The sequence below is a fragment of the Camelus dromedarius genome, chromosome 12 (genome assembly GCF_036321535.1).
Source record: "Camelus dromedarius isolate mCamDro1 chromosome 12, mCamDro1.pat, whole genome shotgun sequence".
In the NCBI taxonomy this organism is placed as follows: domain Eukaryota; kingdom Metazoa; phylum Chordata; class Mammalia; order Artiodactyla; family Camelidae; genus Camelus; species Camelus dromedarius.
Genome location: NC_087447.1, coordinates 16,805,332 through 16,831,358, shown reverse-complemented (window position 1 = coordinate 16,831,358; position 26,027 = coordinate 16,805,332). Strand labels below are relative to the sequence as shown.

The window sequence follows — 26,027 nt, the reverse complement described above, 5'->3', positions numbered from 1 at the left end:
GTTTTCAGTATTAAGTAACAGATCCAGGGATGAGAAGTGTGTGTTTAAAGACCGTGTCTAAGAATAATCCGATCTTTTGCTATTAAACAGATAAACTGTTACTTTTAACATAATAAAATTATGAACCGATAAAATCAATGATGTTATATATTACATTTGCCCCTACTTTATTGTATTCACCATTTAATTGATTAGACAGTGCCTTAAACCATCTTACCATAGATATATTTAGTGAGATTTATTACTTGCAGACTGATATAGCTCATGAATTATTAAAAACATCATCATATGGAACCCGTGCTTTCCTCATTCCAAGTTCTTTTAATATGGCTTATGTTGAGCCATTTAACTGGCTTCTGTCCATCCCACTGATGGAAGCCGCAGCCAGACTGAGGGCTCTTATAAATGATTGGCTTCCTTTCCAAGCAGGAGGAGGATGAAATGTCAACTTTTTCCTCCACTACCTGAAAAGCAATCAGTGGCAACCCTTCCTGCTCTTCTTGACAGTAGTTTGGCTGTTATAGACGGGCGGGCGGGCATCTAGCCAAATGTGAATTTCACTGCTGTATAAAGAAGAAAGTTAAGTAGCTAAAACTCAGATAGTAGCTGGAATTTTCAGAGAGGCATTCAGATGGGTTTAACCTGTGAGCCTTCAGTAAGCTAACTATAGCTCAAAAATTCCTGAACTGCACATTTTAATCCCTTCTTTCCTGGTGATGATCCGAGTAACTTGAGGTTACTTACTGAATCTCTCTTTGCAGGAATTTGCTCATCTGCAGGACTGGGTTTAGGGATAATGATAACGTCAGAAGAACAGTGCAGTTAGCGACTGATTGCCAATTACTAATCAAGGCCACTGGAAAGGACATTTTAGAATCCAACCTGAGTTCAAGACCATTTATTAGCTTGACATTTTGCTTTCTTATCCCCTTGAAATTTATTATCCTTATCTGTAAAATGGGGATATTGCTTATCTCATCGGATTATTCTGAAATATTAATGAAATAATATATGTGGAAGCATTTTGTAAGTGGTGTGGCACTCTAAAAAGTAAAGCGGTGTTAGTGTAAGGCTGCTAGTGTAAAGCTTTATCACGTGGAAACGTGTATCCTAGAGTTAGATGGGACCCTAGAGGGGAAAATTTAAGTTTACAGAGGGTAGTTTTTTGTACCCAGATAGGTTCTGTTGTGTATTTTCTGTCATTTAATCCTTACAACCCAGGAGTAATATTCTGTTGGCTCCATTAAGATCTACCTGCCCATCACCCTAGTTTATAAATGAGGAAATGGGGATCTGCAGAAGTGTGATGGCCTGTCTATTGCAGATTCTCAGTCCATCATTCCCTCTGTTGTAATACACTGCCATATTTCACAGTAATTGTTTTTATCTTGCACACAGACGACCCCCAAATTAAATAGGAAGTACAATAGCACATAATTAGATTGACAGTGTAAATATAGAAAGGGTTCTGTCACTGGCTTTATGCTGGATTAAATATGACCTTCCCAACTGAAATACTGAATGAACTATTACAAAGCCTATTGCTAAGCTGGCATGAAAGTAAGATATTTGTTGACCTTAAACAAAGTGAAACTAGGTGCCCTGGGAGGTAAGTGGTGGCCAAAGCTGGCTTTTGCTACAGAGATTTTGCAGGGACTGGTGACCTGGAGCCTCCTACCTGGTAATTGTCTAAAGTAGGGGACAGGGGAGCTGGATTGAAAGCCTGTGGCCTGTGCAAGTTGGAGAATATATCAAGAGCTTCCTGGATGAAGCCAGGGAAGTAAATGACAGCATCTTCAGTGAGAGGGTAAAGAAGAAGAAGTCTATATTCACCCTGGTTGTTGAGAATTGCATGCATAAGCCACCTTCACATGGTTTGTGGTGTAAGTTCGGACTACAAGTGTGGTCTGAATAAACCTTAAGAGGAGAATTTCATTGAAAGTGGCCCTGAGTTCATAGGGACCAGCAGAAGTAGACAGAGATTCTCTCTGGAGGAACTCATCTTCAATCTATGTCTCAAATAATTCTTACGAATAAAATGTCTATGGAAAATGAGCAGCTGACAGTTAAAAACCACAAACCTGTAAAGAAATAAGGCAGTATCATGAGTGAGAACCAGCAGAAACACAGCTGCAAGGACTTCAGATTATTAGATTAGGTTAGATTATTAGATTCAAATAAATTATTCCGGATATAGCCCAAAGGGTCAAGGAGATGGAAAATATGAAAGAGCAGTGAAGTGATGTGGAGAACTGAGGAACAAGGTCCAGCATATGTCTAATCAGAGTTCCAGAAGGAGGAGAAAGAGAGAATGGAAAGAGGCCCTTTTGAAAGAATAATAGTGGAGAATTTTCCAGAATTATCAACTGACACCAGACCTCAGATCCAGGAAGACCAGCAAACCACAGCAGGAGAGTCATAATGAAACTGCAGTGCACCAAAGGAAAAGAAGATCTTCAGTCCATCCAGAGGAAAAAGACAGAGACCAACAGTGAAAATATTTGGCTTGCTGAGTTGGTCTTTGTGGCTCAGTTTCTTTGGACGTACGAGTTACAGTACCTGTTCCTCCAGTCCATCCAAATGTGGTTAGACTGATTCCAACGCCACCATATGGAAAACTTATTTATGAACAAATTATTGAAAGTACATTGTAGGAATTTTAAGTTAATAATTTGCTATCTTCCTTAGTTAAGTCTGTAGCACTAAGAGGATTTCTAGCCTTTGATTTTCCTCATCTTCCATCTGTCTGTTTAATGTAAAGTCAGTGAGATTTAGCCATCAATGTTATCCAGTGTTTTTCAGTTATTTTTTATAGATGGATGAATGAAAGACATAATGCAGCAAGTAGACTTCAGGCTTGTCCCCGAATCTCTTCTCTTTCAATGTAAGAGAGCCTGCTGGGGGACATCCTTAGGTCTCTCTAGTTCTCCGGTTTCCCAAGTCAGTGCACGCCCAGTGGAGTGTTGGGCTGCAAAGTGAAGCTGGAGAGGTTTAATGGTTAAGGCAACATGGGCCACATTACTGATTGCTCCTTTCAGATCTCCCAGCAGCCATTAACATAAATATCATCTCACCATTTTGGACAGGGGACACCACCCTTGTGCACGTTAGTAATATGATGCTAATGCTTAACCCTTTCATGGTTCTCTCAGCTTCAAAGGCCTTGCCCTCTATCCATTGATAGGGAGTCTGTCTGAACCCAGAGGAAGAATGAAAGGGTTAACGCCGTTTGGTTTTGCCCTTTGACCACTTCAGGATGAGAGGCATGATGAAATACTTTTCAAAGTCTTCAGTGGAAACACATCATGCATAATTGGAGCAAAAAAGAATAAATCAAAGCTTTCCCCTCCCCCCTTTTAGTCTGGTAATTCATAATTGAAACCACATTGATGTAAGGGTTGATAACTTCAAAACAACCAAGAAAACTGCCCTTTCTGTCAAGGTAGGGATAGGTGAGGCTACTCGTAACCAGGGGCTCAAAAGCTTCTGTGTAACAAGCCTGTCCTCTCCTCTTTTCCTCTCTCCTCTGACGTCTCACTTTTCTGCTCAGGCAAAATACCTTCATTTAAATCAAACATGGGTTGACTCAAATATCTGCTTAGTTCTCTTCTTGTCACATGAAGTTATACACAGTGACATCTTTAAAAAAATCTCTGATATGGTGAGTAATAGGGATTCAATTTTGAATCATGCTGCTTTGAGCTTGATTTCTCCTGTCTGGAATTTGGTTGGTTTAGGTTGAAAGAGTCCTGCAGTTGGAATGGAATGTGGTTTTCCTCGAGGTTGATTTTCTAATCCTCAAGTAGTTCCAGCAAGAACATTTCAGAATGTTTAGCAAAGGTCGTGTACTTCCTGGCTTCCTCCGCTTTCTGTATGGTGAGTAACCTTGGCCGGAATGGTTTCAGCTTGGCTCATATAGGACTCACGCAGGAAGCAAAATGGGACTGCAGGAAGGGCCCAGACAACTTCTTCTGTGTGAGATTGCCAAAGGTATGCCGAGTTAGTTGAGTTCGAATCCCTTTCCTGAAGGAGAAGACCCCTTTGAACTGGCGGTTCACTTTCAGCCTGGTCTCCCAGGGCCTCTCCTTCGGGGAACCCTGACCCCTGAACCCACAGCTCCCTCTTGCTGGTCTGTTCACTACTAGTTCATTTGCCAGGGCTTCCCAGAATAAGCGAAGTGATGTGAAAGAACTTCTGGAAAGCGGGCGTGATGATGGGACAGCTGCCGTGGCTCTGGCAGATTTCTCGTTGCAGCTTCCATAGTAGATATTTGCTGTAGGAGTGAGGAGCGAAGCAGAAGCGTGGATGTGGGATGAATGAGGCATTTGGGCTCAGTGCTGATGCACACTCTCCTCTCGGTATCTCCTCCCACCTCCAGCGAGCAGCTCTTCTGAGTGTACCTGAAAGGTGCGCTGAGAGCCGAGGTGCCGAAGGTGCAGCCACAGTAGCTGGGCTTCGTCTTTTCTGCGAGTCCCTGTTGCCGGGTGCCTGGTTTCATGGCCTGTCTTGCCATGATGGAGATTTAATCAGGCAACGGATTTAATTGCCAGCGTTGTTTGCCTTTTCCCTGGCAGAAGTCAGAGCCTTGAGTAAATTATGGAGGTTTAAATTCACTTGATTTCCTGCAGAAAGTGAGGTCAGGAGGTCGCAGACTGTAGACACTCTTTGGTCAGCCAGCAGGGGGTCAGTTCTTAGAGGCATTTCAGAGGTGACTAAATGCCGTTTTTGAAATGTCCCCCAATCAGTGTTTTTCTCTGGGGGTTGGTTTGTTGACCTTACCCCAGTGGAGTGGAGCGTCTGCGGGAAGGCACACACCCCGGCGAAGGCTGCCTTCTCCACGCTGTCATGGGCTCCACAGGGACGTGGGCTCATGTCTGGGGAGGGAAGGCAGACGGCACAGAGGCCCGGCGGCAGGTCAGCATTTCCCGTTTCTGACCTCCTGAATAGAGCATCAGGGTAGCCACGTTAATGCATCAGTAAAGCAATACTCAGCAAAAGAAAGTTTCAAAAGAAATCAGCAAAAATTAATCACAAGACTCCCCGAGAAACTTTTGTCATACGGGCTTTTCATGACGTGGCTTTAACCCGCCTGAATCTGAGCTTCCCCATCTCTACTCTCCTTCCTTCCGCCCCCAGCCCTGAGCCCCGGGGGGCTCTGTCCCTGTAGCACGTGCTGCTCAGTTTGCCCTTTGGCTTCTTTGGCCAGTGGCCTCCCACTCAGCCTCGAAGACTGCTCGAGGGTCCCTCCTCACCTCCTCCAGGGAGATGCAGGTGACACTGTGGACCTTCATGTGCCCACTGGACTTTGGGACCTTGTTTTAGTCCTTGTTATTTGCATTACAATGTATCTTTTTACCTAGCTGTCTTCTCTACCAGATGATGAGCATTTTGAGGGGAAGGAATTTGTGTGTCTTGGCATCTTTACCACTGTTCTAGGCTTGTGGTTTGTGCTCAGATGTTGGCTGAATGAGCGAGCACCAGAAATCATACTGGTGGGAATGATTGCTGAGCTGCTAATGCCACTGTTTTAGCAGACAAGAATATGAATTGGAGCGAGCCAAAAGTTTTTTTGTGTCTGCTTTAAACTACCGTTCATGGAGGCCTGTGTTGAGCCCTCTGCTAGGGGCTTGTGTGCATAATCTCATTTCATCGTCATCACCCTAGGAGGTGGGCACCACCATGCCTCCATTTCATAGGTGAGGACTCTCATACCCACGGAAGGAGCCTCACACACCACAAAACTAGTAAATGGAATGGCAGCACCCCAATTCAAACTCCGAGTTAAATATCCTAACCCTACACTTCTTCAGACTACTTCCTTAGCACACTAGGAGTGTTAGTAAGTACTTTAAAATGAATGAACGCAGTTGAAAATCATTTCAGAGCTCCTGATGTCGCTCATTTGAGTGCGCATTAACTGTTCACACTGGCACACAAAGAGAACGGGAGGAACGGGACCCGGACCGTTTGGGTTTAACGTGCTCATTTCTGAACAAGTTTTGTTGAGCAGCACCAAGCCCCGTGCTGGGGACTGGGCGTTAACAACAGCTGTGGCTCCTGACTTCATGGAGCTTTCGTGATAGTTAACATAAGGAGTAGGAAGGAAAAGAGAAAAGCCTAAAAGAAAACCGGTGTATTTGCAGAGGAAGAAGCAGAGGTAGAGAATCCAGGTAAACCAGGACCTCAAGGCATGATAAGGTAAAGGCAGAGAGGAAAATAATTTCAATTTAAAATCTTGATGCTAGGAGATACTTCACGATTGCTGAGCCTACTCACACCCCACTTTTGAGACCCTCAGAAAGTAAATCCCGGAGAAATTGCTGTTCCCACAGGATCATCTGTTGGCTACGATTGATCAAATGTTTGTACCTGTCAGGCACTTGCATATCTTACTTATTTACTTTCATTCACAGCCTCTAGATTGTTAAGGAATAGTAAGTGCAATGTTAATAGTTAAGTAATTATTGTAGTAAGTAATACTGCCTAGAAAAGTAGTAGTAGTGTCGTCATCTTATAGATACAGAAACGGTAGTGCCAGAGAGGTTAAGCGGTTTGCCCAGGTCACACAGCTGACGGCTGGTAAGTGAAAGAACCTGGGTTCAGGTTAAGGATGTGTGATTTCAAAACTGACCCCAAACATGCTGACTCACTTTTCGCGGTCATTCACATCAATCCTGGTGGTATATCCTACAGTAAAATGTCAAGCTTGTAACACAGTAAGTATATGCTCAGCAGCCCCCGTGTTGCCTTCGTGTTCATCTCAACGTCTGTATTTTATGGGAAAGCACTGACAAGGTTTTGGAGCTCGTTACGCCCTGTTACATGTCCTGTCTCCCTGTATGCTGCCTTTTCTGCTTCTCCGGTCTCCAAGCCCGATTTGGTATGCAAGTGAGTAGAGTGGAAAAATTGAACAGCGAGTCGAGTTACTGCCCGCTTCCCACCCAGCCGTTCCTCCGTCTCCTCCCCTGTCCCATCACCATCCACTTCCCGAATGGAGCTGGCATGTGGGATGAGACCAGATCTGTTGTCTTGCCAGGGACTCCGTTCCTTCTCCCTGGCAGCGCTGTGAAATCGGAGCTGTGATGCCTTTCAGGGGTGCCTCGGTTTAGGTTCCAAGGGATTCATCTTCTGAAACCAAACTTTGCATCTCTCAGGGAATTTTCCTCTCCTTTTAATGCCGTAGAGGCGTGCAACTCTGCTGGCATTCCCCACTTCTCCCGAAGAACAGACCTTATTTTGTTGGAGGTTTAATAGTTTTTCCTTCTGTGTTCGAGGTGTATTTACCTTTTTAAATTTATGTGCTCCCTTTGTGTCAGTGTTATATATTTGGTGTGTTTTTATTCCATGTATTCTCTGAAATCATAGTTTTGGGGTGGGCTCTTACTTGCCCAGATTTGATTATCAAAGATAAAGAAAATCTTCAGCATTTTTGTCTCAGGGAAGAGCTAGAATCAGTAAACTGGGAGTTTCCCATAGTCCCAGTTTCTAGAGACTATAAAATGGTGATGCTTACCCCGGACTCTGAGTAGGAGGGCATGAGGAGGGGCCACGAACCACCACCACCCTGGGGTTCTGGAGTCTGAAGGCCTGGGCTCTTTCCCACCTCTGTCACTCACAGGTTATATAACCTTGAACATCATTCACTATTTCTTCCCTCCCTTCTGGACTGGAAAAGTAAATGATTAGACACCATTCACTGTTTCTAATCCTGTAGTTTCATCATCTGTAAAATGAGAAGAATAGCTAGCTGTCTTGGGGTTGTCACGAGGCTCAAATGAGATAATATATGTAAAACACAGTGCCTAACACTTAGTAAGTACTCATAAATCTTTTGATTATTTCAACATCACACATTCAATTATCTTGCACACTTCTTTTAAAGAATCTTTTTTTGTTGTTTCTTTTCTATTTAAAATGGTGGTTTTCAAGCATAAGGGTATTGTGTCGGAAGGAGTAGAGGAGTGGGTTGGGTGGTGGTGGCAGGGAGACCATGAACCTTGGGGATTATTGTGACTTAAGCACAGGGCTACTTCCTGACTTCAGTTTCCACATAAGTCAAGAAGCTGTGAAGAGTAAGACTGGAGTGGGAAACAAAAAGGTGTTCCTACAAAGGTCATCAGCTGCTAAGGTACAAATACGAAAATTCAGGCACCTTCCTAAGACGACAGTTTAATGCCAAAGCGTGATGTCATGGAAACAGAAAGTCAGCATTAAGAAAATAGCCTTTCCTATTGTGTCTCTTGATTGTGAAATCTAATTATGGCCTGTTGTGGACATTTTGGCTTTAATATCCTGATTACATGAGAACTCCAGGAATCCCATAAGTTCCCACCCCATGTGTATTCCATGTGTTTGTGTACATTTCCTGTCCCACACTGTTACATCTGGCAAACAGCTGTTGTCATCATGTGGCGATGGGTGTCCATCAGTGATACAGATAAGGTTGATACGGGTGGAGGGGAACCTTGGAAATCCCAGAGGATGAAAGACTCTAGGGAGTATCAGCAGCCAGAATAACAGACAGGACATTTCATATTCAGCCTCCTTCTGGCAGAGATGGAGTTAGGTGCTGGGCTTTTCGCACAATAACATATAAGTGTAAATGTAATTAATGCCCCTGAATTGTACACTTAAAGATAGTTAAAATGGCAAATTTCACATTATGTGTTACCACAGTTTTTAAAATTTAACAACAGAATATACCCCAAGTCATTATATACTTTATGTACATTGTATAGTATAGGAATTATATCTCAATAAAGCTGATTAAAAATAGAAGAATGTTTTAACAGTCTTTGCCTGTTCTCGGTACAAAAATATTTTTGCTTACATTGCTGCATTGAAAATTACTTGATATTTTAAAGGTAGCAAAGACATTAAATTTTCTTGATTACTTTTTAAACTTTATTTTGAAAAAATTTAAACTTATAGAGAAGTTGTGAGAATTATACAGTGAACTCACATGCCCATCACCTAGATCCACATATTTTATTTACTCTCACTCTTTTTTCCCAGTGTTCAGAAGTGATGTGCTTTACTGTGGTTTTTGTTTCATTTTTTTTTATTGTTTAATTTTTAAAAATCTTTTAAAAATTCAATGTACTGATATGTATTTGGCCCTTTGAGTCTAAAAATTTGCATCTCATATCTTCTGTTCTGAACACTTAATTTCTTTGGTAGTTTTGTTTCTTTCATGTTCTATGTTTTCTTTTTCAGGAGCCACCTATTAGATGGATGTTGGACCTCCTGGATTTTCTCATCTTTTCTGTCCTGTTTTTCATCTCTCTTGGTTCACTGGACTAGAATATGCTATCTTTATCTTTCATTCTTGCCTTTTAAAAAAATTCTAAGGTAGCATATTTTTAATTTTCAAGTGTTCTTTCCTGTTATTTGATAGATCTTTTAAAATAAAAATAGCAATTTATTCTTATTTCATGGATGAAAAATTCTTCTTTCTCTGAGGATATAATTTGTTGTTGATGTTTTCATATCCTTCTGCTTCTTTTATTGTCTCTGTTTCCTGAGTTCCTGTTTTTCTCTTTGTTCATTTGCTTTCTCTTGTTCATGCTGAAGATGTTCTTGAAATGTCTGATTCTAGGATCTGTCTATTATTAAGAGGGAAGCACTAAAAACCTGATCAGAAGTTCTTTGTTTAAGGGAGTGTGTTGTCCAGAGGACTTTACTGTAAGATGGAGCTTCACTGTAAGATGGCGGAGCTTCACTGGAAGATGGTGGGACTGCACTGGAAGATGATGGGGCTTCACTGTTAGATGATGGAGCTTCACTGGAAGATGATGGAGTGGCATGTGAACCACATGGCTGCCAGTGTTTTGGGAACTGGAGGGGGAAGAAGGCCATAAAGCTCATCATTCAAAAGATAGCCTTTAAATGCATTTCCCTCTCATCTGTGCCTATGTTTCCACATCTAGAGTTTCAGTTTCCTCAGAGAATAAACCTCCCTTCTCTAGCTCAGGCGTGGAAGGAGAATAGTTTTCTGGCTGAGTGGGCAGGTGTCAGGAAAGGCTTGTGCCCTGGGTCTGTCACTGCTTCTTACACATATTTTAACCGGTCCTCCTGTTTTCAACCCCATCTTCTTACCTCGCAAGGTCCCTCCCAGCGTGCTTACTGAACCTTCATGGGGTAACATTTGGGACCTGTTTGCCTTGTTGCCTCCCTGCTTTTATACTTGGGTTTCAACTCTCACTCTCCTGCTGTGTCCCCACATCTCTGGGCCTTGACAGTTGTTCAGAAACATGTTCACGCTGCTCATCAGCTGCTGTCTCTGTTCTCATTTCATTGTCCGGGTTGATTTATATCTTGTATCTATTAACTGCCTCTTCAGGTGGGGTTGGGGGAAAACGGAGATAAATACACATGTTTAATCTGCCATGTTTAACTAGAAATCTCTTCTCAGCTGTGGAAATTCTCTGTTCCTTATTCAATAGTATCAATCAATCAAAGAGAGTCAGTACAAGTTTGAGGAGGGGAAGATTTGAACAGTTGTTTAGCTCTTGGATTGGTCGTGGTAAAAGCCACCAAACCCCCCATGTTCGCATTTAGAGATGATGCTGGGCAGGAGGTCCGCCTCGTTGTTACTAGGTCCTTCTCTGACCCACATTAATCTGTTCTGTTGCAGAAGTGGGGCAGTGTGAGCAACCCACTCTTCCTCCCACTGATCCCCCCACAGTCGCAAGGTTTCACAGCCATCGTCCTCACCTACGACCGAGTGGAGAGTCTCTTCCGGGTCATCACTGAAGTGTCCAAGGTGCCTAGTCTATCCAAGCTGCTAGTCGTCTGGAATAATCAGAATAAAAACCCTCCAGAAGGTAAGAAGAGTGGGGAGATGTATGCTCAGGAAAGGTCTGGTTTGGGGCCAATTTTGAATGGCCAGAATATTTGCGTCCCTTGTTTTAAATGAATTTTCCTACTTTGGCAACCGTAATGCCATTTCCGAGGCAGCGTGACCCCAGTTTTCTCAGTTGTCTCATTCTTGTTCTGGGGTGGCCCGTTTAACTCTGAGCCCGTGGCATGCTCTGTAGCCACCAGTGTTTGAGGGCTTAGGAATCAATAGGATCAAAGGCCATCAGCCTTGGGAAAACAGATCTCAGCCTCCTTCAGCCATGTCAGCTGATCTGTTTACATGAAAACTCAGTTTAAAAGGCATTAGTTTTCTCCTTCCTTATCTCGGCTCCGATACTGTGCCCTTCTTCAAAAAGGATGGCCTCACCTCTGATGGGGAAAGTCAGCAAAGCGTGCCCTCCCCAGGCTTGAATCAGTCCCTGAAAGTGAGTTCCCACTGGTTCATCCTGGATCACTTTGTTCCTTGCCTTGGCCACCCCTGTAATCTGTTGGCTGGCAGCTAGGGTTGAGGACTGTTTGATTAATTGGATTTGTTTTTAATTCAGGACGCATAGAGTGCGTTCCACCTGCATTTCGTTTCTCATTCAGACCGTCTATTACTGATCCTAATCCCAGGGACTTCAAAGCTCCTGCCCTTTATAGCCTATTAAAGCCAGGAAGTTTCTGATGGATTAGAGCAAGGAATGAGTTTGAAGTTTGTAATGTGCACCACTATCACCGATAAGGTCTAGTTTATTGCCTGACAGTAGTATCTGCACTTTTTATGGCTGTTCCCTTTTAATTGGCTATACTGAAGTCGGGATAGTCAACCCTGGAAACTCCCAGTAGTAGGTCCATAGTCTAGGCTGGGAGAAGAACATACTTCTGTCTGCGAGGCAGCTCAGAATTTAAATGCCCTCCTGAGACACTTAAAAACTCTTATTTGGTGGGACTTCTGGTTCTCTGAGAGAATCAATATTTTCTTTTTAGATTGAGGGAGTCACAGTTTAGTAAACAAAGTAGTTATTTTAAATGAAGGCCTATATTATGCCCTAAAACACACAGCTTTTTAAAATTATTATTAACTATCTTTATGCTTAGTTTTTTTCCTCCCAACATCTAGTTTTCCGAATTTTTGTTTTGTTTTGCTTATTTGACTCTGAGTAAAGGAGAAAGAAAGGGAGAGAAGAAAAAGGAAGGTGTTGGCACCAGGCACCATCTAAGCAGGAGGGCAGAAGAGACTGACAGAAGGGAAGGAAAGCGGGGGGGGGGGGGGACAAAAAGGAGCAGTGCAGGGAGGGTCGTCGGAGACCCAGTTCACGGCCCCTCGCCTTTCCCCAAGTGAGGTGGATTGGAGGTCCTGCCTTGCTGATTCTCCCCTCATTTGGAAAGGAGGGGTTGTGTTTTCAGAAGGAAGGCCGTGGGTCCCTCTTGTACCTTGCTGCACATGCTCCTGCAGGCCGAGGCCACCAGCTTTCAGAGGGAGCTCCCCACCCCCGCCCCCAGCCTCCTGCCAGACAGGCAGAGTTCTGGGGCTAAATGCAAAGGAGACTTCTCCTTAGAAGCCTTGATTAGGCACTCTGGGCTTAAGGTGAATTACTCACTGTGAATCTGAGTCACTTCTTTGGGGCAAGTGTCACTGCAGACTATGAGAAAGCAGAACTCTTTTTCTTCCTCCTTGGTCTAAACCCCTATACTGGTGTAACTAAAAACAAGAGAACAAACCTAGGTTTTGGAGCTGGGTGTTCAGTTTTCATTTTTGGTACACCCTACTAAAGTATAGTGGTTAATTTTATGACCAAGAGTTTAGTTTATTTTTGAAATATTTTGGCTCTAGGGAGGAAAGAGAGCCCACAACTGATGAGGCCCAAATTTTGACACGTTTAGAGACTGGACCAGCTTTTTTCTAACAGTGATTTTCAGGTCAGGGCTCTGGCTCTGGCGATGTAGTTGTTTGGGGGAGAATGTGAACCATGTTTAATCTTCTGTGGGATGTTTGTTCAGTTGGTAAACGGGGCTGTCAGTTCTGGCCCTCACGCCAGCAGAGACATCTGATTTTTCATGTACAGCATTAGTAACATATATATTTTTTAAAAAGCAAGTCCAAGGCTTTGAAATATTAGAGGCAAAAGTGATGTTTTTCACTTTCTCTACATTTACTAAAATAAATATTGTGGTTAACATGTCTGCTGCTGGGAGGATTAGTGTAGGCAGAAATCCCCCCCCCCCCCGCCTTTTTCACTCCAACCCAACCAAATATTTTTTTTCTTTTTGGTTACATTTAAGCCCAAATTGCTGGGCTTGAAGTCTAAGTAAATACTTAGACTAGGCAATAGAAATTTCCAGCGAGCTTTCATCACGTTGGTTTTGAGCTCTGTCAGAAGAAAAGGCAAGCCACTGCCCTCCTCCTCCCCAGCTCTTCAATTTCCAAACTTGATGGATATAGAGGTTGTTTGGCTTGGCCCCTGGCCTCACTCTGAAGGAAGCTGTCACATTGTACGTTTTAGATAGGTTTAACTCAAGTCTTCTGTTTTAACTGATTTCAGTTTTAAATTTGAATTGATCTCAGGACCATGGGCCACCCCCTGAGCCCTGCCCCAGCTTCAGAGTATGACTTTCATGGTTCTTAGTAGGTGAGATGGGATTGCTGAGCATCCAAGATGGTCAACTCAGAAGAGGAAACAGAAGTAGAAGCAGCAGCTCCCTTCCTTCTGAACTGAATTCTGGGACTGTGGAGAGTGAGGGTCATGGGGACCTGCTGTACCCCAAGCAGCTCAGGCACTCCTGGAGTGAGCTCAAGATTTTTATGGAGATAATCTGATTGTTTATTTTGAGGATCTGTGGTTGTGTTTGTGACAGTGATCTCCAGGATGGCCTTGGGGTCATGGTCAGTCAACCTGAACATTTTGTAGTACCTTTGCCAAGCTGGGGAAGAATTCTCTTTGCTCATGTCTCTCTTGGCATCCAACTTGGAGAAAACCATTAATCAATACATATTTTTAAAAAATCCTTAACACAGGGAGTTCTTTTTCTCCTTCAAGCTGGAATAAAGTTCAAAACTGTAAAGGTCAGCTGGCTCAGCTGTTTGTTTTTCATAAATTCGGCAATGTTTTTGAGAAATCTAATTTTCCAGACTGCTTTGTGTGAATGGAAGGTGACATTTCTGTTTTGCAAGGTACAAATTCACTGATGAGACACAAGCTACAATTCATGCTGTTCCATATAGAATTTAAAGGATTAAGGAAAAAGACACCCCATCTGGGCTAAGCAATGGAGTAAGAGCCTGAAGATTTCTAGCTATGAACCCTTTCCTTCTGCGTCCTAAGGAGTCACCTCATATTCTTTTGTCTGTACCTCTTCAGGTTGTCAGAGAAGTGAAAGTTCCTAAGACTTCACAAGAATCCGTTTGTGAAGATGAGAATGATGCCATGTGATTATAACTGAGTATCGTATACCTTTTCTATCCGAGTAATAGGCACTGCGCTAAGTGTGTCACACATCAGGTATTGTCTCTAGTCCCTGTGACACACCTGCAGGAAAGCGGTTATCATCCCCATCTTACAAAAGTGAAACTCAGATTAGTTGAGTAATTTGCCTCAATCACAGAACTGCAAAATGGCAGAGCCAGAAATAAACACAGACCTGTCTGGATCCAAAGCTCATGCCTGTGCACTGGGCCCACTGGATCTATTCAAGTTGCCATTTAGTGGGAGGGAAATCATCGTGCTTCATCAGTTCTCTGCTTGGGATTATGTGGATGAACCAGGTCCTTATCAGGGGCTCAGGGAAAGGCAGAAAAGTAAATCTATTCTTTGGAAAATACTAATGGAAAGGGAAAGAAAGCTGTCTTCTGTCTCACCTGTATTTTTCCTTTTTATCTCGTGCTCCTGTCCTACTTTTAAAAACAGAATCAAAATCCCATATCAGAATTATCTGCTTTAGGGCAGGGAGTAATTACAATGCATATTCTTTGATTGCTGCCCTCTTATCCCTGTCTTCCACAGAAGGAATACTAAAGCCTTAGAAAATGGTAGTTCCCTTTTTTAGAGGCTTATTTTATTTGAAAATGTGAAAACAAGAAACTGGGAATTCCATTTGGAATCCTGTCTTGTGGTAATGATGGTTTGTAGACAGCTGGACTGTTGAGATGACGACGCCTTTTGCCAAACCTGACTGGCTATCAAGGCCCAACTCAGAACAGGGGAAGGTAATCACTTTTCCAAAACAGCCATGATTCATTCTGCATTTCCATCTGCACCTCATATCATCCTCTTTGGCCTTCATCACTCTCTAAAACTTCCCCAACAAGGACTTTACGGAGGCAAGTTAGTTCTTTATGGACATCGTCCCGAGTAATTTGCGGGGTATATGAGGGCGAAGAATGTGGAATGCTGTCTGTTGAACATGGTGTGCACACTCCCCAAGTGAAAGTCTTGGTCTCCTTCAGGGTGGAGGAGTCTACGCTTAACGCAAGCAGCAAGCCTGTTTTCTGTACTTATTGCAGAAAGAGGGGCCGTTTGTTGCTTTGTGAAATTAACATGGCAGAAGTTCCATGTTCTTTTGTTTCATTAGTATGTTAGGTTTTCATAGTTCTAGAGGATTAATGGCAGGATTCTGTTCATCTGGAAGTGGTCATTAAAGATACAAACTAAGGACATGCCACTGGATCATCAGAGTAATGTACCAGACCTAACATGTACCGCTTTGCCACCACTGCCTAAGATTCAAAAGCATCCTTTGGTCTGTAAATAGACGCAGATTTTCGAGGAAAAGTTCAGCTGCGTTTGGTGGGCGCCTCCCACGTGCCGGGGTCTGTGCTGCTGCACATTCATGTTCATTCTTACACCTCCCCTGTGAAGATAGTGTTACTAGTCCATGTTCATCATCGAAGAAACAGGTTTAGTGATTGGCTTGTTCACGATCACATGGCTGGTAAGGGATACACCTGAGATTTGAAGCTCTTTCCAAAGAGTGTTCTTTCTATGAAATGTTACTGCCTTATACAGTCCTAGGACCTCAGAGGCATCTTACTCAGTCTCTAAAGTTAGTACAGTTCAAGTAAAAAGGCACATTGTGTTGCTGAAGGCCTTTCGTTCCGTCAGAAAATTCTTACTTATTTTCAGTCTAAGTCAATTTCCCTGTAACTTTCACCTAACCTTTGGTCACGATTCTAACCAGAGAGAACAATTACCTTCTCGTCTGATAATCCTCCTGATATCCCTTGTGTATTAGGCAAGGTCTGGGTGTGAGACGAACCACATAGTAACTTGAACAGGGGAAGTTTAATATAAAGAACTATTAACTAGGAATAGGAGATTGGTGACTAACTGATAAAAGAGTTCCAAAGACCCCAGGAAATAAATCTGCTGAGCCCCTTCCTCATCTGGGTCTGAGTTTCAGACCGGATTGGAGAGAGTGTGGCTGTAGCCCACTGCGTAGTGAAGTTTCTCAGGTGCCACAGACCAAGACTAGCAAGCAAGAAACCAGCCTCACCCTTGGATACCCGTGGAATTCAGCAGGAAGCTGGCCAGGGTGTGTAACTGGACTTGCTGGGCTTCGGTTCTCTCGGAACCACCCATGAGGAGAAGCTCGGCTGAGCTGTTGCTGAGGGGTCTGCAGAACCTGCTGGGAAGCTGCCTGCGGAGGTGCTGTTGGACTCACTGGGGGGCATGGTGGGGTGTTTACAGAACCTGCTGGGAAGCTGCCCTTGGGGGTGCCACTGAAACTTGCTGGAGAGAAGTGCCACCAACTCCCTGCCTGCTGGTCAAGTACCAAAGAAGCAAGTAAAAATGGCACACCAGAACCAGGAAGAAAAGCCCCTTTCCTCCCAAACTGTCCCTCCAGCGCCGTCTACTGACAAGGCTCTACATGGTGCCAGATGGCAAAGGGGGAAATGGTTACAGGGTCTGGTTCCAGTGTCACCAACAGGGCAATGAAGGGTGAATTTGAAGCTGAGAGACAGTACGTCGGCACGTCTAGTTTCTTTGAGCACTCTGTAGAAATCCTGGATTCAAGTACCTGCGCTAGCATAACTCCTCATGAACTATCTTCCAGTTTGTTGGTACTTCTCTGCTATTGTGATACCCAAATCTGTATTCAAGGCCTAGTACAGAGGTTCCCAAAGTGCAGTCCAGGGACCCCTGAACATCCCTGAGGTCCTTTCAGATGGCCTTTCAGGTGAGGTTAAAATTCTTTTCATAATAACGCTGAGTCGCTTCCCTTTCCCACTCTCGTTCTCTCACAGTGTGCAGTGGAGGTTTCCACAGGCTGCACGGCATCGATGGAATGTGTAGCTCGTGTGGTCTTGGTTTTACATTTTCCTTCGTTTTAATTTAGAACACAGTAAACTGTGTGTGTGTGTGTGTGTGTGTGTCCCACATAAATAAAACCTCTTTGGGCTCCTCAGCAGTTTTTAAGAGTAATTTAAGACTACAAAGGAGTTGTCACACCAAGAAGTTCAAGAACTACTTGTCTAATAGGTAGAGCTATAAATTCCTTCACTTTAGATAATACCGTTTATTCATGTTTTATAAGGATTTGGAGATTTATGACAGGGATTTATTTTTATCTATCTGGCAGGGGGAATGGGAATGGGAAGCAAACAAGAAAAAGGATGACTGCTGGAGAACCTTATTTAACTTCATTGTTTTGTTCCAGATTTAGAGAAACATGTGATTTTCAAGCTGCAATAGATGGTGCAAGTCCTACTTGGCCTTTGATACTAAACAGCTTCAGATTCAAATACTAGCTTATCATTTATTTGCCAGCCAACTTACTTAACCTCTCTGAGCCTTGTAAATCCCATTTTGTAAATAACTTCTGTCCCATAGGGTTGTCATGCCCCATAGGATTGAATGACATTACATCTGTGAAGTGTTGCTTAATGAAAGTCTCCTTCTCTGTCTCTGCTTATTCTTACCCTGAGAGGAAGGGACTTGCCTACGAACCCCGTGGATGATGCCAAGTTAGATCTCTGGTCTCTCAGTCCCATGTCCGTCCAGTTATTCCAAAGATACTTGCTGACTATGTAATTCTGGGCCAGGAATGGAACTACAATTAACTATAGATTTATTATTGATTAAAAGGCAGTGACCCATAGCATCACTTCCTTGGTCTCCAGTTTAGTCCTTTTCCAAACATGCTTCTTTTGGAGTTGGCCACTTTTTGGGGCTCTGGGCTTTTTTTAGACTCTGGGCTTGTTTAGAACCGTGAATATCTTCCTTAATTACAAGGCCTCTCGCTTGCACAGGCCTCTTCCAAGATCCTTGGAACATCCCAATGCTTTGTTATATGGTAAATTATGCAGAAATAAGATATTTTATCTGCAGCCTGTTAGGACAGGCTTTTTCCCTCCCGGTTTTTCCTCTGTCCTACTTCTCCTTAAGTATGGTGACTTTGGAGTGGCCTCAGGCATTTTTGGGCCTCAAGACGCACAAAAACTCGATCTTCCCACAATTCCGCGATGGGCTTTTGGAAGCAGAACGATTCCTTTTCTACTCTCATTTGACAAATCATGCGTGAAGAGCAAACTGCCCTCTCTGTAAAGAAGCCTGAGTTCTGCGGACATGGGTCCTGTACCGAAGAAGTATTAATTTCATGCTCTGCTAAATGCAACATTTTAAAATAAGGAACCTGAGGTTGGATTGCTTCAATCATTTCAAAGTAGAATGGGGAAAAATGTAAAGCAAGTCATGAGCTGGTGTTTCTTGTATACCAGAAAATCCCACGTAATTGGACCTAGACATTTGATATCTACTTTGTAAATTGGTCCTGATGAGAAACCAAACCCAGTGAGTCGAAGAGTGGGGCCGTCGAGGGGGTGAAGTGCTAAGTTAGGAAAGCTAAAGTCATTCAGGGCCACAGTCTTGTCGGGGGTGGGTTTGGAGGCACTGGCAGCTGTGGGTGATGGCGTGGTGGAGGTGGGTACCTGGGGACGGACGTCTTCATCTTCAGCACGTGTACTTCCCAGCAGAGCTTCAGCAGGTTTGGGGCTGGGGTGCACCTACCTGAAAGGATTTTGCATAAGTGGTAGAGTCCTGATGTTCAAGCCATGGGCCTGAGAATGAGGCAGTCCTCTTGTCATTGTGACTGTCATCAAGTCATTATGCTCCTCTGTCTCTCAGTTGTGAGTTGAAGCCAATTTGTGGATTCTGGTTCAGACAGTATTGAGAATTGTTAGTGTTGTAAGGATGTAGAGAGGATAGAAATATGGATAATATAAAATATTATAAAAATGCATTTGTAAGAACTTCCCCTTGAACAGCTGTACGTGTGGATTTAATGAGAGCCATGGGTGTAGGTTGATTCTTCCATCTCATTTGTGATACAATGCCTTCACCAGTTTCTCTCCTCACAAAAGTTACACGAGTAATAAATGCCTTATTTTTTCTTTTTCCAGATTCTCTCTGGCCCAAAATCCGAGTTCCGCTGAAAGTTGTGAGAACGGCTGAAAACAAGCTGAGTAACCGTTTCTTCCCGTATGATGAAATCCAGACAGAGGCCGTCCTGGCCATTGACGACGACATCATCATGCTGACGTCTGATGAGCTGCAGTTCGGCTACGAGGTAGGGAGGCTTCAGGCGGCACGTTCACACGCCTGCCGTTTACGGCCTGTTACCGCTTGCCTTTCCCAGTAAAGAGGATTATGTTTCCTTCTCTGAAGTCATGATTTCTAAATCCTGCTAGAGTCCAAAAGCCGTGCCCAGGAGTGTGGGTTATGAAGCTGTTTTTTTAAAACTTTGGGGAAACCCTATTCCACAGTGACAACTGTGCCCTCCATCAGTTTGGGGAACTCCCAAGGAGAGTCCCAGGGGACATTTTCAAAAGCGCGTCCATAGCGTTTAACAAGCACTTAATTGATGTCTCCTTGAATAGCACTTCCCCGGCTCAAGCAGCTGGCCACGGCAACAATGAAAACATCAATACGCGAAGAAGCTGGCGACACTGACAAACAGAAAGCAGACCCTGCTGATGGCTTTCTTTCTGAGTTTTAAGTGGAGAGGCTGGTTGCCTGTCTTTGGGGAGAAACACTGTCTACCACCGTTCATTCAATGCGGCTGATGGATTAGGCTGGGTTCAAGGGTTAAGTATGGAGACCAGGAAAGGTCTCCCCGGGGGAAAGTGCCAGAGCCGAGGCCTGGTGAAAAGCAATAGGAATTGATGAGCCTGTCAGGGAGGATGTACCCGAGATGCATGATGGCGACAGGCAGAGGCCTGCGGCTGCAGGGGGATAACAGTGGTATCAAGGCCCAAGCAAAACAGAGTGTGGAAATCAATTAGCTACAGCCGCACAGGGGAAAGTGGGGAAATTTGTCCTCTGTAGTCATCCTGCCTTTGGGAGAGAGGTAACCATCTTCTTTAGCTGACTCAGGATTCGTTCAATTTAAGGTTCTGAGAAATCATGACATTTTATTTAATGAAGCCATATTTGGTACATGTATTTTTTATAAAAATTTATCTTCTAACCCTTAAATTAAAGTGGATTTTAAGGGGAAGAAATAGAAATTCCCCTACCACCACCACCACCACAAATTAAAAGTGCAAGTTTTCCTAGGTTTTTAATATAATATATATATTTATACATCAACTTGAGTGTAGAAGAAATTATTGTGAAGTTGGCTGATATGTGATACCCTGGTCCATATATCGATACTGGTCAGTAAAAGGCATGAGAGTAGCTAATAAAACATACACTCATCTTTCTGGATTTATTTCTATTCATAGAAATGTCTTTTATATCATCACATCTAGAGTGTTGGATGATTTTTAGCATATTATCATTCCCATTTTTTAAAACAAATTACCTACTTATTTCTGTAACCAACTCATGGCAAAAGACTAGTTTTTTTCTGCCAGTGTTTTCACTCTCCGTTGCATGTAATGGTTTCAAACTATACCCATGTGTTTATTTTTGTGGTAAAAGGGAACATTCTGAATGATGTGGTCAAGATAGAGTGCTGCCTCTTTGATACTTTCAATTGATCTAAATGAAGTCTAATAACAGAAAGGTAGACTAGATGAATTCTTTTCAACTTTGGGTTGAAACCTTGAGATTTCATGACTGTTAAAACCTGGGATCTGTTTCAACCTTGAATTTGTTTCAAGCAAAAGAAAAAAATGTGTTGATGAGAGGAAGTGCAAAACCCAGAGGGAATGAGCTTGAATCTTCACCTCTTTCCTCTGATGCCCTGTGTTTATTCCACATTACCTCTAGGGAAGTAATTGCACATCAGAGGAGCAGGGAGGCAGGGAATCATCTCCATCAATGGGAATCTTTTCCAGATGCTGTGGAAGGGACAACTTTCCTAACTACCGTCGTATGCACCTTACTATGTTCCTGTCAATTTACAGGGTGTTTACATACATTACTTATGATCTGTTCCCAAACCTGCAAGGCAGTTATTGTTTTTCTCATTCCTTACTGAGGCTAAGCAAGGTTACATAACTTGCCTACATTCACACAGCTAAATAAGTGGAGGAGTTGGGATTTAAATCCGAGTCTGTGTGACTCTGTACTGTCTCCCCTGAGGATTTTACCCTGTCAGAGGCTACTGGTCCTCAGAACCATCACCGTATCACTCATCCACCGCTAAATCACTTTGATGCTAAGAAAAACAAATGCATTTCTCAGGCATCTCTACCACTGGTGCTTTAAGGCAACTTTGTGAAGTTATTTCTTGCATAGTAATTAATATTATGAACAAAGTTAGGATGGCTCTGGGCCCAAATTTCTACTCTGTCACCATGGACAACTTATTTAATATCTCTTGGTTGTAGTTTATTCTTCAATAAAATGGCACAAACAACACGTACTTCGTTGGGTCATCGTGTCCCTTAGGTAAGATAGTGTAGTGCCACCAGCTGGACAGTGCTCAGTAAGTGCACGTTCTGGGTGGTGGGCAGCGTGCTCTGCACTTTACGAGATGCCACTGCTCCCACAACTACTGCTGATTCCACTGGTGATTCCACTGCGATTCGTGAGGAAGGTTGGCTGTTGTTTTCATCACTCAAAAGGGACACTTCTCTTCTGAAGAGGGTACCTGGTTTTGTGTTGAGTCGGAAGACAGAAGATGATGGTGCTCCTAAAATTATGTTTTTTATGCCAAAGTTGAGGATTATGTTCATGCAGGCTTGACCGATTAAGTGAATAAACAAATCAGTTAACATAAATGTGTGTCTTGGGGAGTTACGTTGGAACCCAGAGCTGCTGGTTTGTCACAGTTGTCACGGTGTATGAAGATTATATCTATCTTGATTGCTGTTCACCCTTCAGCACTCAGCTCAAACAGTTGCTAACTCAAAGAAGCTTTCAGAGTCTCCAGATTGGAGCACTCTGCCTCTTTGTAAGCACACAATTAACTGTGAAGTGTGTTGTTTAGTGTCTGCTTTTCTTCTAGAATGTAAGCCCTGTAAGGCCAAGAACCATGTCTTGCTGTCTTGCTGATTGCCGTATCCTCTGTGCCTAACCCAGTTCAGTCCATTCAGCAGTTACTCAGTAATATTTGATGGCTGAATAAATCACGACTACCAGCATGCGTGTTTTCACATAGGAGACAGGTTACTCTGGCCTGCATGCCTTTCTGCTTTACTGGGGTTCATAATCTGAATACAGACATTGTAGAAAACAGTTTGAGTTCAGAATGTTAAACGTCAGTCTACCATGTGACCCTTCCATTCTCCCATGGAGATCTACCCTAGAGAAATAGGAGCATATGGAATACACAAATACTTGTACACTAAGACAGGTATTTGTATTTGTGCTTGTCACTTTTATTTGTAATAGTCAAAAACTGGAGGAAAAAAATGTGTCAAAAGTTGAGTGAATAAACTAATTGTGGTGTATCCATACAATAGATTACTACTCAGTAATAAGTAAATGAGCTATTGATACATACAACAACATGGATGTATTTAAAAATAGATATGCCAAGTGAGTGAAGCAAGATGAAATAGATAACATAGTTTATGATTCATTTATAGAAAATACAAACTAATCTCTAGCGATCGAAAGATCAGTGGTTGCCTGGAAAAGGGGTGGGGGAGGGTCAAGGGGCAGGAGGGGAGAATAACAAAGGAGCACAAAAAACTTTTAGGGGAAATGGATATGTTCACTATCTTAATTGGGATGATGGTTTTAGTGGTGTGTACAAATGTCAAACACACCAAATTATACACTTTAAATAGGTTCAGTTTATCTTATGTTGACTGTATTTCCAAAAAGCTGTAAAAAAAAATGTATTTATACTCTTGGAATAGTATAAAAAATGAAGTGCTTGAAAAATGTAATGAAATGTGTGCCAGATAAGTTCATTGAAAACTACAAAACATTGCTGAGAGAAATTGAAGAATAACATCATAAATGGAAAGATGTATCATACATCTGGATTCAAAGACTCACTATTATTAAGGTGTAAGTTCTCCCCCAAACTGATATATAGATTCAAAGCAGGCCTGGTCAAAATCCCAGAAGGCTTTTAAAAAATTGAAATTGACAAACTAGTTCTAAAATTGAAATGGAAACACAATGGACCTGAAAAAGCCAAAGTAATTTTGAGGAAGAAGGATAAAATTGCGGACTGCCTTATTTTAAGACTTTTATAAATCTACACTAATGGAGACATTGTGGTATTGGTGTAAACTTAGGCATATAGACCAATGAAATAGAATAAAGAGTCCAGAAATAGACCACACATATGTAGTCAATCAGTTTTCGATAAAAGAGCCAAGTCACTTCAATAGAGATGGGACAAGATTTTCACTAAATATTACTGGAGCAATTTGATATCCATATGCAATTCAGAATGGATCCTAGTCTTAAATGCAGGAACTAAAATGATAAAACTTCTTAAAGAAAATAATGGAGAAAATCCTAGTGTACCTGAGCTAAGCAGTGATTTTTTTTTAAATAGGAGACAAATAGCAAGATTTATAAAAGAAAGCAAAATGGATAAGTTGGACTTCATCAAAATTAACACTTTAAAAAGACACTTCTGAGAAAATAAAAAGGCAGGTCATAGATGGGAAAAAATATTTTCAAAATATATAACAATGTCTCACATTTCTATAATAAGAAAACAAGTCAGTTAAAGATGTGCAAAAGATTTAAGCGATTACTTTAAAAAAGAAGATACAGAGATGTAAACTAACATGAAAACACTCTCCACTTCATAGGCATTACGGCAATTCTAAAGTAAAAAGCGCAATGAGTTACCACTGTATACCCACGAGAATGACTAAGGACTAATGGCTGCTACGTTCTTGCTTCTGCAGGTTGGTCAGGGGCCCACAGTTGGTATTTACGACTTTCTTCTTATGCTGCCCACCCCACTGCCCTCTGTCTCAGCCAGCACTCTTGCATGTTCATTTCAGACCCAGCTTCTTTAATGGCTCTAGTGCTACTCAGACTTTCTGTTTCTTCTTGTGTTAGTTTTGGTAAGTTGTGTTTTTCAGGGGATCTGTTCATTTCATCTAAATTGTAAAATACATTGCTTTAAATCGTCTGTAATATTATCTTACTGTTTAAAGTCTATAGGATTTGGAATGATGTGCTCTTTTTCATTCCTGATATTGATGATTTTTGTTTTTTCTTGATCAGCCTTGTTAGAGGTATATCAATGTCATAATCTTTGCAAAGAGTCAACTTTTGATTTTGTTGATTTTTCTTTAGTGTATATTTATTTTGTATTTCATTAAATATTCTTTTCTTGATTAATTTCTTCCCTGACTTTGTTGAGTTTAAGTTGCTGTTACTTTTCTAACCTTTTGATTTGATAACTTAGATCATTGATCTCAATATTTTTCTAATATATGCACTTAAAGCTGTAGAGTTTTCCTTAATTACTACTTTAGGTACCTTCTCAAGTTTTGATTTGTCTTATTTTTATTATCCTTAAATTTAAAATATTTTCTAATATCTATTGTAATGTCTTCTTTGACCTATAGTTATATAAAAGTATAGTGCTTACTTTTGTCAGTTTTTAAGGTTATCTTTTTCTTTTTGATTTCTGATTTGATTCCACTGTGGTCAGAAAATATATTCCATATGATTTCATTATGTTGTAATTTATTGAGACTGTATGGCTCAGTAAAAGGTCTTTTTAGTAAATGTTCCATGTGCCTCTAGAAAGGTATGATCTTACTAGTTCGGTTATGTAAGGTTAGTTACACTGATATTTTTAATATAACCAAAACATCACCTTGCTTGTTCTTCTCTAAAATAGACATCTTCATTTCTGGTTTGGTTTTGTGTATGTGTGTGTATGGCCTTTATCATTTCTATAGTTTTTAAATGCATTATCCTAGTTCAAATAAAAAATGGTTTAAATACAGTATGTAATATGTGAGAATCAAAGAGAAACCATGCAGCAGACCTTTCTTATTGTGGCTCCAAAGAATTTTTAGAGAAAACCGGAGAGACAGAGGCATCTCCCCATGTGGGAATTTTTCAGAAAGGGGCAGCCAGCAGTCCTCCAATGTCTAAGGTGATTTTTCTGGTCCTGCCTGGAGCCAGAAGAATAGACCGAATGACTTCCTAAAATCCCTCCGGTGTAACAAATCTAAGGCATCAGAAGGCAGGCAAGTGTGTAAGGTGTGGTTGCATGTGGAAAAGTGTCAAAGTTCTCTGCATAAAAGTCCTTCTCTTTCCTGTGAAGCCCAGAGAGGCTGCATGTGTGAGGATCCAGGGATATTCGGAGGGGATGGCCAGTAGCGTGTTAGGCGTGGGAGGGAGGGCACAGCAGTTGCCTTCGCTGGAGGAGAATGTGGTGACCCGAGGCCTGTTTTGATCATGGTTCTGCTGACACCTCTTCTGAGGCCTGACACGTAGGCTCAGGCACCAGAGTCCCAGCATGTGTTTCACAGACAAGAGGGCATTTTAAGGTGGTGCTTTTATAAGAGGATTGAAAGCATTGCCTTACAGAGATCGTTTTAAAGTAACAGGCTCCATGGCTTGCTTAAGGGACATCGTACACATAGGGAATGTTAATACTGTGTACTGGGGTCCACAAACAAGGCCGCTGCACTAGATGTGACCCACCCCAGCTTCCCTGCCCATCTGGCTGAGAGGATCCAAATCTCCACAAGCCTGTTAACCATTCATAGCACCCCAGTCGGAAAGCTCTATTTTAAAGAAACCTGGTGGCAGAATTTGAAGGGACCTTAGAGATCATCCTGTCACTTCATGCTTTAC

At 42.3% G+C, this 26,027-nt stretch overlaps 1 protein-coding gene across 1 annotated transcript in view; it reads left to right on the top strand.

Moving 5' to 3' along the window:
• Positions 1–26,027, top strand: part of EXT2 (exostosin glycosyltransferase 2) — a 129,406-nt gene that overhangs the window by 75,970 nt on the left and 27,409 nt on the right. Inside the window, exons 9-10 of the mRNA XM_031459755.2 lie at positions 10,637–10,826; positions 19,238–19,404. Of these exons, the coding sequence (XP_031315615.1) occupies positions 10,637–10,826; positions 19,238–19,404 (357 nt within the window). The remainder of the gene's footprint in view (positions 1–10,636; positions 10,827–19,237; positions 19,405–26,027) is intronic.